General features: G+C 67.8%; 2 protein-coding genes across 9 annotated transcripts; one reads left to right on the top strand and one right to left on the bottom strand.

The window, feature by feature from the left end:
- The first annotated feature begins 355 nt into the window (after positions 1 to 355).
- CYP27A1 (cytochrome P450 family 27 subfamily A member 1) lies at positions 356 to 5,835 on the top strand. Of its 2 annotated transcripts, none has more exons than XM_075429846.1 (9): positions 356 to 742; positions 2,757 to 2,947; positions 3,208 to 3,407; positions 3,493 to 3,690; positions 3,828 to 3,988; positions 4,346 to 4,512; positions 4,788 to 4,869; positions 4,958 to 5,158; positions 5,255 to 5,835. In XM_075429846.1, exons 1-9 carry the CDS (start codon positions 371 to 373, stop codon positions 5,378 to 5,380), a joined length of 1,698 nt encoding a protein of 565 aa, XP_075285961.1. In that variant the 5' UTR covers positions 356 to 370; the 3' UTR covers positions 5,381 to 5,835. The 2 variants fall into 2 exon arrangements, with proteins under 2 accessions (XP_075285961.1, XP_075285962.1); XM_075429847.1 differs by lacking the exon at positions 356 to 742 and adding an exon at positions 1,031 to 2,613.
- A 731-nt stretch (positions 5,836 to 6,566) lies between these two features.
- On the bottom strand, positions 6,567 to 12,605 carry PRKAG3 (protein kinase AMP-activated non-catalytic subunit gamma 3). 7 transcript variants are annotated; one of them, XM_075429849.1, is made up of 14 exons: positions 12,530 to 12,604; positions 11,674 to 11,713; positions 11,145 to 11,383; positions 10,978 to 11,059; positions 10,831 to 10,889; positions 10,507 to 10,552; positions 10,323 to 10,377; positions 10,122 to 10,248; positions 9,853 to 10,018; positions 9,650 to 9,687; positions 9,278 to 9,424; positions 9,099 to 9,192; positions 8,861 to 9,022; positions 7,135 to 7,248 (listed from the first exon to the last, which is right to left on the bottom strand). In XM_075429849.1, exons 1-14 carry the CDS (start codon positions 12,560 to 12,562, stop codon positions 7,226 to 7,228), a joined length of 1,311 nt encoding a protein of 436 aa, XP_075285964.1. In that variant the 5' UTR covers positions 12,563 to 12,604; the 3' UTR covers positions 7,135 to 7,225. The 7 variants fall into 7 exon arrangements, 6 of the variants coding, with proteins under 6 accessions (XP_075285963.1, XP_075285965.1, XP_075285964.1 ...); XM_075429848.1 differs by lacking the exon at positions 9,853 to 10,018 and having other exon boundaries at positions 6,567 to 7,248; positions 12,530 to 12,605; XM_075429852.1 differs by lacking the exons at positions 8,861 to 9,022; positions 9,099 to 9,192 and adding an exon at positions 9,023 to 9,098 and having other exon boundaries at positions 12,530 to 12,602.
- Positions 12,606 to 13,458: the final 853 nt, after the last annotated feature.

Genomic DNA, 13,458 nt, shown 5'->3' with positions numbered 1-13,458 from the left:
CCCTTTTGCTGGTATCAGTGCCGGTGCCGCACTCCGTGCTGTGCCCAGGGTGCTGCACCCACCGTGCCGTGCCAGTGCCAGCAGCCAGCTGCCATCGTGGCACCCAGTACCTGGCTCATGTCACCGGGCACTGTCGATGCCGGTTCCGAGGACTGAGCACCCGGTGCGCGATGCTGCCGAGCAGCGCCCGGTGCCCGGTGTGCCAGAGCCGGGACCCGGTGTGCCGCAGCCGGGACCCACGGCCTGGTAGCAGGTGAGCAGCAGCAGGCAGCCGGTGCCCGGTACGCGCTGCCCGGTCCCTGCCGCGCAGCAGCCGGTACCGGCGCCGGTACCCAGTGCGCAGCACCCGGTGCGCCGTACCGGCTGCGCGATGCTCGGTTGCCGCTGCCGGTACCCGGTTGCCGCCCCCGCACCGCCCCCCGCACCGCCTCCGGTGCCGCCCCCCGCCCCCCCACCCTCCTCCCGGTGCCTCCCCTCCCCGCCCCGTCCCGTCCGCTGCCGACGGAGCATGGCGGGCCCGAGCGGTGGGGCCCGGCGGGCGCTGCTGCCGCTGCTCCCGCGCCCCCGCCCGCCGCCGCCCCGCAGCAGCCCGGAGCCGCCGCGCAGGACCGGGGGTTCGGCGGCGGCGGCGGCGGGGCCGGCGCGGCTGAAGGGACCGGAGGAGCTGCCGGGGCCGGGGCTGCTCCGGACTTTCGTCTGGCTGTTCCTGCGGGGCTACCTGCTGCACACGCACCGGCTCCAGGTGCGCCGGGGCAGACCGGCCCGGGGGACCCCGCACGGGTGCGGGGGCTCGGAGGGCTGCGGGGGGTGGAGAAGCTCCCGGGTGGGCTGCGATGTGGGATTGGGGGGGGGGGGTGCGAGGCGGGGAGTGGGTGCGTGCCGGGGGCAAGGTGGGGTGTGCTGGGGGGGGAGGGCGGGAGCAGCCTGCGGGTGATGGCGGGGAGCGGAGTGGGGGCGGCGGGGCCGGGGGGAGGAGGGGCTGGGCGGCGGGGAGCACCCCTGCAGCGGGGGGGGTGATGCTGGGGCCGGCAGCGCAGAACCGGGTGGCATCAGGAGGGTCCTGCCAAACCGGGGCTGCTCCGGCATCCCCGAGCCGGCCGGGCAGCCGAGGGCAAAGGTCTAGGGGTGGCTCACGGGGTCCTGGCCTCCCCCGGCAGCCCGAGCCGCCCCGGCTGGAGGGGCCACGGTCTTGGGGGTGGGGGGCAGGCGGCCAGGCAGGTGTTTGGGCAGATGGTACCCAGGCAGGCAGGGGAGGGATAGGCAGAGGCGTTTGTTTTCTTCTGTCAACACTTCCTCATACGTCGGATGAAGCAAGCGACGGGCTTGGCTGGCCACACGCCAGGCAGTGGCTTCCAGTGGCCTGGAGCTGCGACCGGCCGGAGGAGCGCGCGGGATCAGGCCTCCCTGGCGCCGCAGAGCAGCGGGCACCGCTCTTTGGAGAAGGGGCTGTCACAGGCCAGCGGGGTCTCGGGCAGCGGGCGCGGGAGCTCCCTGCTGCTCCCTCCTGCCCCTGGGGCTCCGAGCGCAGCCCGGCTTTCCATTCAGATGCCCACACGCTCTGGAAGTGCCTTTCCCTGGATCCCGGCAGCTCCGGCTTCTCTCAGCCCTGTTCTCCGAGGCCTGCGCCGTGGCGGGTCCTGGCTGCCTGCAGATGCCGGTGGGCAGCCTTCAGCCTGGCCCGCAGCTGCCTGTGGCCCCGCACAGCACGTTCGCCCAGCGAGCCACCTGCGGCACCAGGGCAGCTGTGTGTCACCCCCCCCTCCTCCTGCCACCACGCAAGAGGAACGTCTCCCCGCGGTGACGAATCCAGCTGAATCCAGGCGCAGGCTGCGATGCAGTCAGTCACCAAGGGAGATTGTACCACGTGCATCCCCGCAGCCACGGGGAACGGGGACCAGGGCTTCCCTGCTAGGTCCCCTGCAGCCCCCCGGACTCGGCCCCGCTCCGCAGGGGCTCTGGCAGTGCCTGGGTGGGATGCAAAGCACCCCTTGGACGTGGCACCCCAGATCCACTTGCAAAGCGGTGCGTGGCTGCCCCCGAGGGATGCACTCGGGGGTCACGGTGCTCCCCGACAAGAAAGCAGGCATGGCACCCTTGGGTGCGGCTGAGGAGAGGGCAGCTGCGGCTGTCGGAGCCCAGAGCGGGGCCGATGCTGGTGGATGTTCCCTGGCTGTCTCGTGAGCTTGTGGCCCCCGGGCCATGACCCGGGGGTGGCACCTGCCCTGGGAACAGCCCGGTCCTGCCCCAGCCTGGCGCTGCCCTCCCACCAGTGATCATTAACCACCCTTATCGGGTGGTGGGTTCAAGGACCCACGCAGGGACTGTTGTCCTTGGGTCGAGCAGAGCTGGAGGCAGCGGGGCTTGGACCTACCGACAGCCGCTGCTGTGGGCAGAGCCCTGTGCTTGGCCGTTGTCCCTGACCCTGCTGTCCCCTCGTGGCCTTGCTTCCCCAAAAGACCCACCAGCCCCTCCGTGTGTCTCTGGGGCGGGTGAGGGATGTGCCAGCCTGTGCCAGGGGTCAGTGCCTGGTGTGCTCAGTGCTGGTGCCTGGAGACACCCGCCCAAGCTGTCAGCAGAGCACTTCAAGGATGGTGCCAGCTGGTGGGATCAGAGGTGGGTACTTGGTTCCAGCTGGTGCTGAGGGGTCCCTGGGGTGGGTGCAGAGCGTGCTGGATGCATGCAGGGCAGGGAGGGACTGATCCAGCCCCAGTGCTGTCCATGTCCCATTCACCCTGCCATGCTATGGTGCGTCGCAGCTGATGTCCCGGCGCATTTACGGCCCCATCTGGAAGTCAACCTTTGGGCATTATGAGAACATCAACATCGGGAGCCCGGTGGTGCTGGAGCAGCTGCTACGGCAGGAGGGCAAATACCCCATGCGGAGCGACATGGCCCTGTGGAAGGAGCACCGGGACACCCGGCGCCTGCCCTACGGACCCTTCACCGAGTGAGTCCTGCCCTGGCTGCGCTCTGCGGGGCGGCAGGCAGCTCCTGTCCCTTCCTCGGGTGTAAGGCCCAGGTGGCAGCTCGCATCGCTCCCTCTCCTGCAAGCAGCGTGTCCCCCCCAAGCAGAAGGGCACGGCCGTGGGGGTGGGAAGACCCCCTGGGGTGGTTCCAGCCCGGAGTGGGGAGGATGCTCCCAGGGATTGGGAAGTTACCGCCGGCCACTGCCCCATGCCCCTGGCGCTGAGCCCCGTCCCCACACAGGGAAGGGGAGCGCTGGTACCGCCTGCGCCAGGTCCTCAACAAGCGGCTGCTGAAGCCCTCGGAGGCGGTGCTGTACGCGGACGCCATCGGGGAGGTGGTGTCGGACCTGATGGTGAGGCTGCGGGACGAGCGGAGCCGCAGCCCCTCAGGGGTGCTGGTGGGGGACGTGGCCAACCTGCTGTACCGCTTCACCCTGGAAGGTAGGGGGGGTCCTCCCCCTTGCCCCTGCCCGGCCCCACTCTTCCCGTCCCTGCGGGGGTCTGGGATGAGGCCTTTCCCCCACAGGGATCTCCTACATCCTCTTCGAGACCCGGATCGGGTGCCTGAAGCAGCAGGTCCCCGCTGAGACCCAGCGCTTCATCGACTCCATCAACCTCATGTTCAAGAACTCCATCTTCGCCACTGTCCTGCCCCGATGGAGCCGTAAGGTGCTGCCCTTCTGGGACCGCTACCTGGACAGCTGGGACACCATCTTCGCCTTTGGTGAGCGGTGATGATGGGAGCCCGGCACGGTGGGATGGGACATCCTAAGGACCCTCAAAGTGGGGGCAGCCCCCAGCGTGTGTCCTTTTGGCCACCCTCGCTCTGTCAGCGCTGGGTTCTGCTCTCTGTCCCTGCAGGCAAGACCCTGATTGACCGAAAGATGGAGGAGCTGGAGGGGCAGGTGGAGCGGGGCAAGGAGGTGTCCGGCTACCTGAGCTACCTGCTGGCCAGCGGCAGGCTCAGCCTGGACGAGGTCTATGGCAGCGTGGCTGAGCTGCTGCTGGCTGGTGTGGACACGGTGAGAGCTGGGCGGCCGCTGCTGGGGGATCCCTGCTGAGCTCCGTGCCAGGGGGGATCCCGGGGGCCACCCTTGGCTGCGCTCCCTAGCCCCTGTGAGCTCTGGGCTGGTGGCTGGGGGGCTGATGCCCCACAGGGGCAAACCCTCAGGGATCGGTCAGTACAGACCTTGTCCTCTGCTCTGCTCCTTACCCTGCTCCCTGCCTCAGTTTTGCCCGTGTTCGTTGTCCCATACCCCCGGCTTCCCTGCGCACCAGAGGAGGGGCTGTCTGGTGCCGTACTGGTGCCATGCCTGGCACAAGGCTGCGCAGGTACTGGCCCCATCTCCCTCACTCTGCTTGGTGCTCCACTCCCTCAGACCTCCAACACGCTGTGTTGGGCCCTGTACCACCTCTCCCGGGACCCGGGCATCCAGGAGACCCTGTACCAGGAGCTGAAAGCCGTTGTGCCTGCCGACCGGTTTCCTGGTGCTGAGGATATCCCCAAGATGCCAATGCTTCGGGCCATTATCAAGGAGACGCTGAGGTACAGCCCAGCCTTACCCCTGCCCCAGGGTCCTGGTCACTGGCCCCTTCTCCAGTGGCAGTCCCTGCTCCCCCCGCATCAGGGGATGCACCAGCTGGGCAGGGTGCAGGGCTGGATTTCAGTCCCTCAGGGCCACATCCATCCATCCACTCCCTGGGGAGGGGAACAGAGCTGCTGAGCAGCAGGAGATGCTCGCCCTTGTCCTGCTTGTGGCTCTCTCCTTCTGGGGTCCACAGGAGGCTCCTACTCCCCCACCAACTCTCCTTATGTCCTAGGGTCTACCCTGTGGTGCCCACCAATGCCAGGGTCTTCTATGAGAAGGACATTGTCATCGGAGACTATTTCTTCCCCAAGAATGTGAGTGGGGGCTGTGCCGTGGGGACCCCCGCTGTGCACAGTGTGGGGCTGGGTCGGGGTAATTAACCCCCTCCTTCTTGCCCCGCAGACCCTCTTCGTCCTGGCGCACTACGCGATGTCCCATGACGAGACCTACTTCCCCGAGCCCGAGCGGTTCCTGCCCCAGCGCTGGCTCCGGGGTCACGGCTCCCCTCACCACCCCTTCAGCTCCATTCCCTTCGGCTACGGGGTCCGTGCCTGTGTTGGCCGCCGCATCGCCGAGCTGGAGATGCACCTGGCCCTTGCCAGGGTGAGCAGTCACCCACCACCCTGGGTAACTCGCCACAAGCTGGGGTGGGGGCCCCAGGGAGTCCCCGAGGCACTGCCACCCCCCTTTTCCCCGCAGATCATCCAGGCGTTCGAGGTGCGGCCGGACCCCCGCGGCGTGGAGGTGACATCTGTGTCCCGCATCGTCCTGGTGGCCAACAAGCCCATCAACCTGGAGTTCATCGCTCGCCCAGGGGCCCCCTGACTGTGCGCCCACCCCCCCAACCCTGGATGCTGAGCGGGGACACCTGCTGCCCTACGAGGAGGGGCAGAAAAGCAAACACCACACCCGCCCCCCCAGCACCCACCCCCTACTCAGCTTGGGCCGGGGGGCTCCCAGCCCTGCTGTGGGGAAGATGGGGGGGATGGGGGATGCCCCCAAATCACCCCTGGGGCACTAGTGTCCCCCTGTCCCAAGTCAGCAGGGGGCTTTGGGGAACTGCTGTGCCTTTCACACGCTGCGAGGGGTTGTATCCCCCCATCCCGTGCCCAGCTGGGCTCTGTCGGGGACCAGGGAGCTCTGCCGGGGCAGGGGGGAAGCGGGGAGGGGGCTTGCAGCCGTTTGGTGTCTCCTTCGTCCTGTCCTTGTGTAGCTGCGCGTGGATCTGTGCCTGGAGCCAGGACGTCTGGGTCCTCTCTGAACAGTTAACCTTGGCCTCAGCCGCTTCTCCGTGCCTCCGTTTCCCTCCTGCCTCCCCAGGGAGGGTCAAGCCGCTGCTGGGGCTTTGGGGTTTTTGCACTGGGCAAGTGGAGCGATAGCGCAGCACATCCCCTGCGATGGGGAGGGGGCCTGTCACCACCCGGCGCTGCCATAGTGTCCCCGGCAGGCCCAGCCAGCACGGGGTGGGGGGGGTGTGGAGCACCCAGGACCTTTCGCTATCAGCCGTTATTTCACCGAGATGCTGATACGGAGGCACGAGAACAGGGGCAGGACGTGCTCTGGGTGAAGCAGCCGGGGTAGGATTGGCTCAGCTCCCCCCGCTCCCTGTCCCCAAGCGGGGACGTGAGGCTGACAGCCAGGGCCATCGCAGGGACTCGGAGCTGGCAGCAGCCACAGGCAGGGGATGTGTTGCCGCTTGCCTGAGCTCCTGGAAGGGGGGGTACAGGGCACCCCTAAGGCGAACCCCCCTCACCTTCCTGCTGCTGGGGAGCCCAGCTGGACGGGGGGAAGCAGCAGGCAGAAACCTTGCTGGCACCAAGGCTGCTGTCCCCAAGGGGACCCATTAACCACTGCCACGGAGGAGCCATCAGGGCTACGTGACCTGCCGTGAGCTGATGTCCCATCCCCCTGGCTCTGCCCACACCACCCTCGCTGCGGCGGGTTCCGGTGGGCATCCCAGGCTGGGTGCCCTCAGCCCTGCCGAGCCACCAGCACCCTGTCCCAGCCCCTCTCTCTCCGGAGGAGCCGTGCCTGGCTGCTCCCCAGAAAGGTGAGGCAGCGGTGCCTGGAGCGGGCTGCTTTATTACAACAAGACTGAACAGACCGACAAATAAATAAATACCCCCCACCCACCCCAAAATGTGCACAGGGTCCCCATGCAAGTGCCCGTCCTGGTGCCAGCTCCAGCGCGTGCCATGCCTCTGCCAGGGTGCTCCAGCCCTGTGTGACCCTACAATAAACAAGCCTGTGTGTGCAGCTGAGCCTACGCTACCAGGCACCGAGCGCAGCCGTCAGGACCGTGCTTGCTGGGGGGGAGCCATGGCTGAAGCCCCCCAATCAAGCAGGATGGGAGCGGGGTGGCTGAGACCCCGGGGCCTTGCGGGTCCCTGCGCCCAGCTGCGGGCATGGCATGGCTCCTGACGGCACGGTGCCCATCGAGCACCACCGTGTGCTCACTAGCAGGAGGCATCCCCAGGCCCCCTTTTCCCCACTCCCTGCCTTGGCGAGGCCGGCAGGATCTGGCCCCCGAGTCGAGATGAGCCCCAGGACCAGAGCAGGCAGGCAGGCCCTCCCGGTGGAGACCCTCCGGGGCCGAGACTCCTTCCACAGCCCCAGGGCCACGCAAGAGACTCCCGAGGCAGACGAGACGACAGCACTTCCCTGGTGTCTTCAGAGCGAGGATCTATCGATGCCTGCGGGGCGAGAGAGTGTGGGAGGCTGTAACCCACCCGGTGGGCACTGGTGCTGGGATGGGCACCCTGCAGCACGGCCCTCCGACCCACCCCGGTGGCCATAGGGACAGCACAGGGCACAGCAGGGTCTTGCCTCCATCCCTGGCTTGGAGGCAAGCCCCGGGATTGGAGGGGGGTGCTGGCCGGGGGGGGGCATCCCCATGGCCCCCCAGCAGCTCCCAGCACAGCCACCCCCATGGGTACCACAGATGGGGTGAGCGAAGACGCTGTGATGGAAAAATGGGGGGGGGGTGTCCCAGGGTTGGGGTGAGCAAGGACACTGTGATGGGGAAATGGGGGAGGCAGTGGGGTCCCATGTCTGGTGTGGTTAACACACACCACCCCCCCAGCCCCCTTCTGTGTGGAGCAACTGGTCATGGGGGGAATGAGTGGGCATGGGGCATCCCAAGCCCGTTCCCCTCACCCCACCCCAAAAAGTCATCATTACCTTTGGGAAGCAGCTAGACGCTGGGGCCTGCTGCCCCCTCCCCAGTTCACCCCTAAGCAGGTGCCACAGTGGGTGCCAGCGCCGTGTCCACCCACGGCCAGCGAGGAGTCACCAGGCAGTGGGTGAGCGCAGTCGCAGCACAGCCTGAGAGTGACCCCCGTCCCTGGAGCAGGGGGTTTTGGGGCCACTGTGGGTACCAGGGGGTCAGTGGCCAGGGCCACCGTGAGTGGAGGGGGCGGTGGGCTCTGCCCAGCCATGGCCCATGGGCCAGCCATGCTGGTGGTGGGTGGCACAGCTGGGGTGTGCAAGTGGGGGTCCAGCACCCGCGTGTCCCCTGGAAATGGCACTGGAGGGGCTCAGGTCTCAGGGGGGCTTTGAGGCAAAAAGGGCTCTTCTCTTGGGGTGCATCACACCCTGAAACCCTCATCTAGCCCAAAAACCAGGACCCAGGACCAAAGCCCAGCATCAAACTCTGGAGCCCTCAGCCCAGGAAAGACATGAACCTGTTGGAGCAGGTCCAGAGGAGGCTACAAAAACGACCAGAGGGTTGGGACACCTCTCCTGTGAGGAAACGCTGAGAGCTGGGGCTGTTCAGCATGGAGAAGAGAAGGCTTTGGAGAGACCTTTTTGTGACCTTTCAGCACTTAAAGGGAGCTTAGAAGAAAGATGGGGACAAACTTTCTAGCAGGGCCTGTAGTGACAGGACAAGGGGCGATGGTTTTAAGCTAAAAGAGGGTAGATTTAGACTGGACATAAGGAAGAAATTTTTTACAATGAGGGTGGTGAAACACTGGCACAGGTTGGCCAGAGAGGTGGGAGATGCCCCATCCCTGGAAACGTTCAAGGTCAGGTTGGATGGGGCTCTGAGCAAACTGCTCTTGTTGCTCATGGAAGGGGGGTTGGACCAGATGGCCTTTAAAGGTCTCTTCCAACCCTATGATTCTGTGATTCTACAACCTGCAAAACCTATATCCCACACGCTGCCTGGATGGGGATCTGGGGGTGTCTCCATGGCAGATGCCCCCATCCTTCCTCACCAACACCGGGAATCAGGACTCCAGAAGTGATCCCCCATGATCCTTGTGACCCCAGAGACAAGCAGAAGCCGGGTCCTGCCATTCCCACCTGGGCACCCAGCACTGCAGGACCCCAGCCCCAGCCTCCTCTGTCCCCTGGGGCCTGCTTGGCTGGGGTAGAGATGGGTGGCTGGAGCAGGGAGGTGACAACAGGTGGGTGACCCAGTGTCAGGGAGGGGATAAGAGCACAGTGGTGGGGGACGGCGCCTACCTGAAGTGGAGAGAAATGGAGGGTGCAAGTGGAGAAAGATGGAGCGTCGCGGACTAAGAGTTAAGAGCATCGATACCTGCGGGAGTGAGCACAAGGGCCTGGAGGATGTCAGAGAGGGAGATGATGCCCCGCGGGTACTGGTTCTCGTCCACCAGAACCAGGCGATGGACCTGTGGGCGCAGGCAGAGCATCTCAGGCAGGTCAGGCAGCGGGCAGGGGAGGCTGGCCCCGGCGCGAGGCCCCCCGGCCGCTCACCTGCTCCTTGGCGATGCGATCGATGATGTCCTCCATGGTTTCGTGGGGGTAGCAGGTGAGGACCCCCTCCAGGCAGATGGTGCGCTGCCGCAGCGCTTCCCGCACACTGATGTCCAGGTTGTTGTAGGTCTTCTGGGCTGCCAGGTGCTGCGGGAGAGGTGGCCCCGCTCAGCACCCCGACGTGTCCTCGTGCCCCGTTGTGCCAGCACAGCAGGGGACACCGAGCCGTGGGGATGCACGGGGCAGATCTGTGCCTGCACTTGCGTGTCACAGCCCAGGGGTTGGGTTGGCACGGGCAGGCTTGAGCACCCCACCAATGCCATGCAAGGGGCCACACTCGTGTCCGCGCGCGCAAACGCACACGATACTCACAATGACATCGAACCGGGAGTAGAGGCCGACCACTTGCCCTGCAAGGAGAGGCAGGCTGAGGAGAGGGCCCTGGGGACCACCTGCCGTGATCCCTCTGCACCCCAAGGGGCAGCCTAAGGGCTATGAGGGGCTTTTTGGGTGGGGATGGGGCCGGGGCCACTAGCAGAGGGAGCTGGGGGGACACTGGACCCCTCCTCAGGTACCGGCATCGTTGATGACAGGCAGGGCAGAGACACGGCGGTCCACAAAGATCTCCAGGGCAGTGTAGACAGGGGCTGTCTCGGGCACGACAGCCACGTCGCGGAAGGTGCCGATACACAGCTCCTGCACCGTTTTCTTCAGGAAGCGTGGCTTGGGGATGGTGGAGCCCTGCAGCGGGGCAGGGCAGAGCTGGGCTGGCACCTACGCACACACTGACACCCTTGTTCGTGCCCCCACACACCCACCATGCACGCGCAGCCCTGGCACTCACGAAGATGTGGAGGAACTTGAGGATGCGCTTGTGCGTCAGGATGTGCAGGACGTTGCCCGAGATGGGCTCGATGACAGGCAGGCGGTGGATCTTGTGCTTGATCAGGGAGTAGACGGCGTCGAAGAGGCTGTGGGTGATGGGGACATCGTGGGGGGGGGTATGGCTGCATCCCGGGCACACCCCCAGCAGGCAGGCACTCACCTATTGCTCGGGGAGATGCAGACCAGCGGCTTGAAGGAGCCCTGCAGGTACACCTCTGCCAAGGGAGAGAGGCGGGAGAGGGGGAACCCCAGACCGCTCACACAGCCCCGCACCCCCAGAGCCCACCTACATGCCCGGCACCGCATCCCCAGCCCAGCCACCTCCACAGCCCCCTACTTTTTACCTCTCCAGGTCTCGATCTTGTGCTCCTCCACCTCGTAGATCTGAACCTGAGGGCAGGGAGATGCCCTGGTCACGGTGGCCCCACGGGGGACTGAGGGGACTCTGGGGCACTGCCCCCTTCCCCAGGCATCCCACCCCATCCCCCTAAGTGCAAGGATCACACCTTGGGTGCTGGGCAGAGGGGCACCAAGCGGACTCTGGACTGGCCCAGAGGGTCCCCTGGTCATGGTCTAGTGATGAAGAGGGGACCAGAAGAGGTGGGGACAGCCCCTCCCTGTCCCATGCCTGCCCTGACCCCCACCCGTGCCCTCCCTGCCGCACTCACCAGGGGCGAGCGGTAGTAGCGGTGGAGGATGTTGATGAAGTCGGTGATGGTGAGCATCCCTGCAGAGACACATGGGGCTGGCAAGCGCTGCCCGCACCGCTGGCTGCTGGGCAGGGGAAGGGGCCCGGCAGCGCTGCTGGCACTCACCCACAAAGCTCTGCGTCTTGCTGTCCCAGAGCGGGGCGGCGCGCACTCCGTTGGCCACCAGTGCCACGAAGGCTTTCTTGATCTGCCGGTGGAGTGGGAAGTGGGTCAGGGGATCCCCGAGCCCTCTTCCTCCCCTGCCTGTCCTCGCCGATCCCCCACTTGGTCACCTCCAGGGAGATGTCGAAGACGACGAGCTTGCAGCTGGTGGGGATGGCATCGTAGCAGCAGTGGCTCCTCATGAAGTGCATGTAGACCTCGGCGTCAGGGCTCTGCAGCTCGCTCTCCGGGCCTGGGCCCAGCCCCAGCATCTCATTGCCCAGCGTGAAGGTGACGGGTCTCCTGCTCCTCCGCCTGTCCTCTTCCTCCTCCTCCCCCTCCTCCCTGGGGCCCGGGGGCTCAGGGAACCCTGCGGGCAAACCCACCCCAGCCCTGGCTGGTGAGCTGAGCTGCCAGGTCTCAGCACCCTCCTGCCTGTGGGGAGCGGGGGGCTGGGGCAGGAGGGGGTGCTCCCCACGGACCCCTCCGTTCCTCACTCCACAGGGGTGCTGCAGCACTGCAGCTCTCCAGCCTGGGGGGCACTGGGAGCTGCTGGGAAGGAGATGAGGAGCGGGGCGACGAGGGGTATGGGCAGGGTGGGCAGGGGACCGATGTGCTCTTTACATGAGTGAGCCAGCCCCCCTCCCGCCTGCTACCCACCTTCCTCCTCGGGACGGGCAGCGGCATCCAGCGGTGCCACCTGAGGGGGCACACGGCGAGGGGGGGTCAGCAGGAGTCTCTCCCCCACCCACGGGTTCTGCCTGCACCCACCCGGCTGCCCCGGCCCCCGCAAGCCGAGCAGAGGGGACCGTCCTTTCAGAGCCCCCCAGCCCGCCCAGGACCCCCGGAGCCTGCCGCCCCCGTGGTGGCTCCAGCCCAGGACGCCCAGCTTGTCCCCCCGCTCGGAGGGGGCAGTGGGGGTCCCCGGGTCAGGGCAGGGGGTGGCAGGACCCCCCCGGCTCTCCTCTCCGCCGCCCCGCAGGGGCTCCGCGCCCATCCCCTCCCTCTCCCAACTCCGAGGTGTAAATCCCGGTTCTGCTTCCTCCCGTGCCGGGAGCCCCGCCAGCCCCACCTGCCGCCCCGGGGACCAGGTCCTCCCCGGGAGACCCTACAATAACAAGGGGGGCATCTCCGGGGCTGGGGGGGGCTGACCCCGGTGCCCCCCGCCCCCCAGGAGACCCTACCATAACAAAGCACAGGCAAAGAGCAACCCCCGAACCACAACCCCTCCGGCAGAGCCGACCCTTCGGAGCCACCCTGCAGTGACACAGCTCCCGAAGGAGCCCAGAGCCAGCCGGGGGGGGGGGGGGGAGACGACCCCGCGCCAGCGTCCCCCAACCCTTCCCGAGGGGTTGGGGACAGCCGGGGCAGGCAGGCTGCGCTCCGCCTGTCCCTCCGCACGGCTGCCCGGCCGCGGGAAGGGGACTGCCAGCTGCCCCCCGTCCCCCGCCCCGGGGATGGGCTGTCCCCGAGCCGGGGGCTGCCGGGCCGGGCCCCCCACCCACGGCGGCGGTACCTGGGGCGCGGCGGGGCCGGGGAGCCGCTCCATGCCGACCGGCTGCGGGGCAGCGCTGCTATTCTGGGCCGGCGGCTGGCGGGGCCCCGGCAGATAGGGTGTCAGCGAGCAATGCCAGCCTTGCCACCGGGCGGGGGGGGGACGGGGACGGGACGGGGGACACCGCCGCCCCGCAGCACCGGGCCGGAGGGGATGGCCGTGGGCCCGGGGACGCGAGGGAAGGGTGATGGGGAGCTGTGCCCCCCCCGCCCCGCTGGCCCCCGGCCCCCCGGAGCGGGGCTCGGAGGCGCTGCCCCCAGCCCGTCCCGCGGGGATGCCGGAGCCGCCCCGGGCCGGGCAGCAGCCGGAGGGACCGGGGACCCTTTGTCCCCCTCCCCGCCCCGGCTCAGCCCTCCCCGGGTTTCAGGGCGGGGGCAGCCCCGAGGAAGGGGCCACCCGGTCCCGCTCTCCCCCGGCTCCATTTCTATTTCTGGAAGGTCCAGCTCACCCCTTGGCCCGCCGCCGGCCCGGCCCGGGAGCAGCCGTGGGCGAGCGGGTCTGGCAGCGGCCGGGCCAAGCGGACTCCCGGGGGACAGATGGACCCCGGCCGGTGGCAGAGCCCCTGGCGCTACCCTGAGGCAGGGAGGAAGAGGAGGGACGAGGCGGGGGGCCGGGGTGAGGCGAGGACACGGCGGGTGCCCCGGTCCCGGGTGGCCCCGGCCCCACGGGGGGTGGGATGGGGCCGGGCCCTTAGGGCCGCGCCGAGCCGGGCTCTGGGCCGGCCACCGCCGGGTGCTGGCAGCGGGAAGGGAGCAGGCATCTCCACTTTCGGCGGCTATTTTCAGGTGCTGGAGACAAGCCGAGGAGCGAGGAGATTGTCACCAAGGAGACCGGAGAAACAGGGCCCAGCGCCGGGCAGCGGGGGACTGCAGGGAGAGGGGAGGGAAGGG

The sequence above is a fragment of the Opisthocomus hoazin genome, chromosome 9 (genome assembly GCF_030867145.1).
Source record: "Opisthocomus hoazin isolate bOpiHoa1 chromosome 9, bOpiHoa1.hap1, whole genome shotgun sequence".
Taxonomy (NCBI): domain Eukaryota; kingdom Metazoa; phylum Chordata; class Aves; order Opisthocomiformes; family Opisthocomidae; genus Opisthocomus; species Opisthocomus hoazin.
This window is presented reverse-complemented; position numbering and strand designations above follow the sequence as displayed.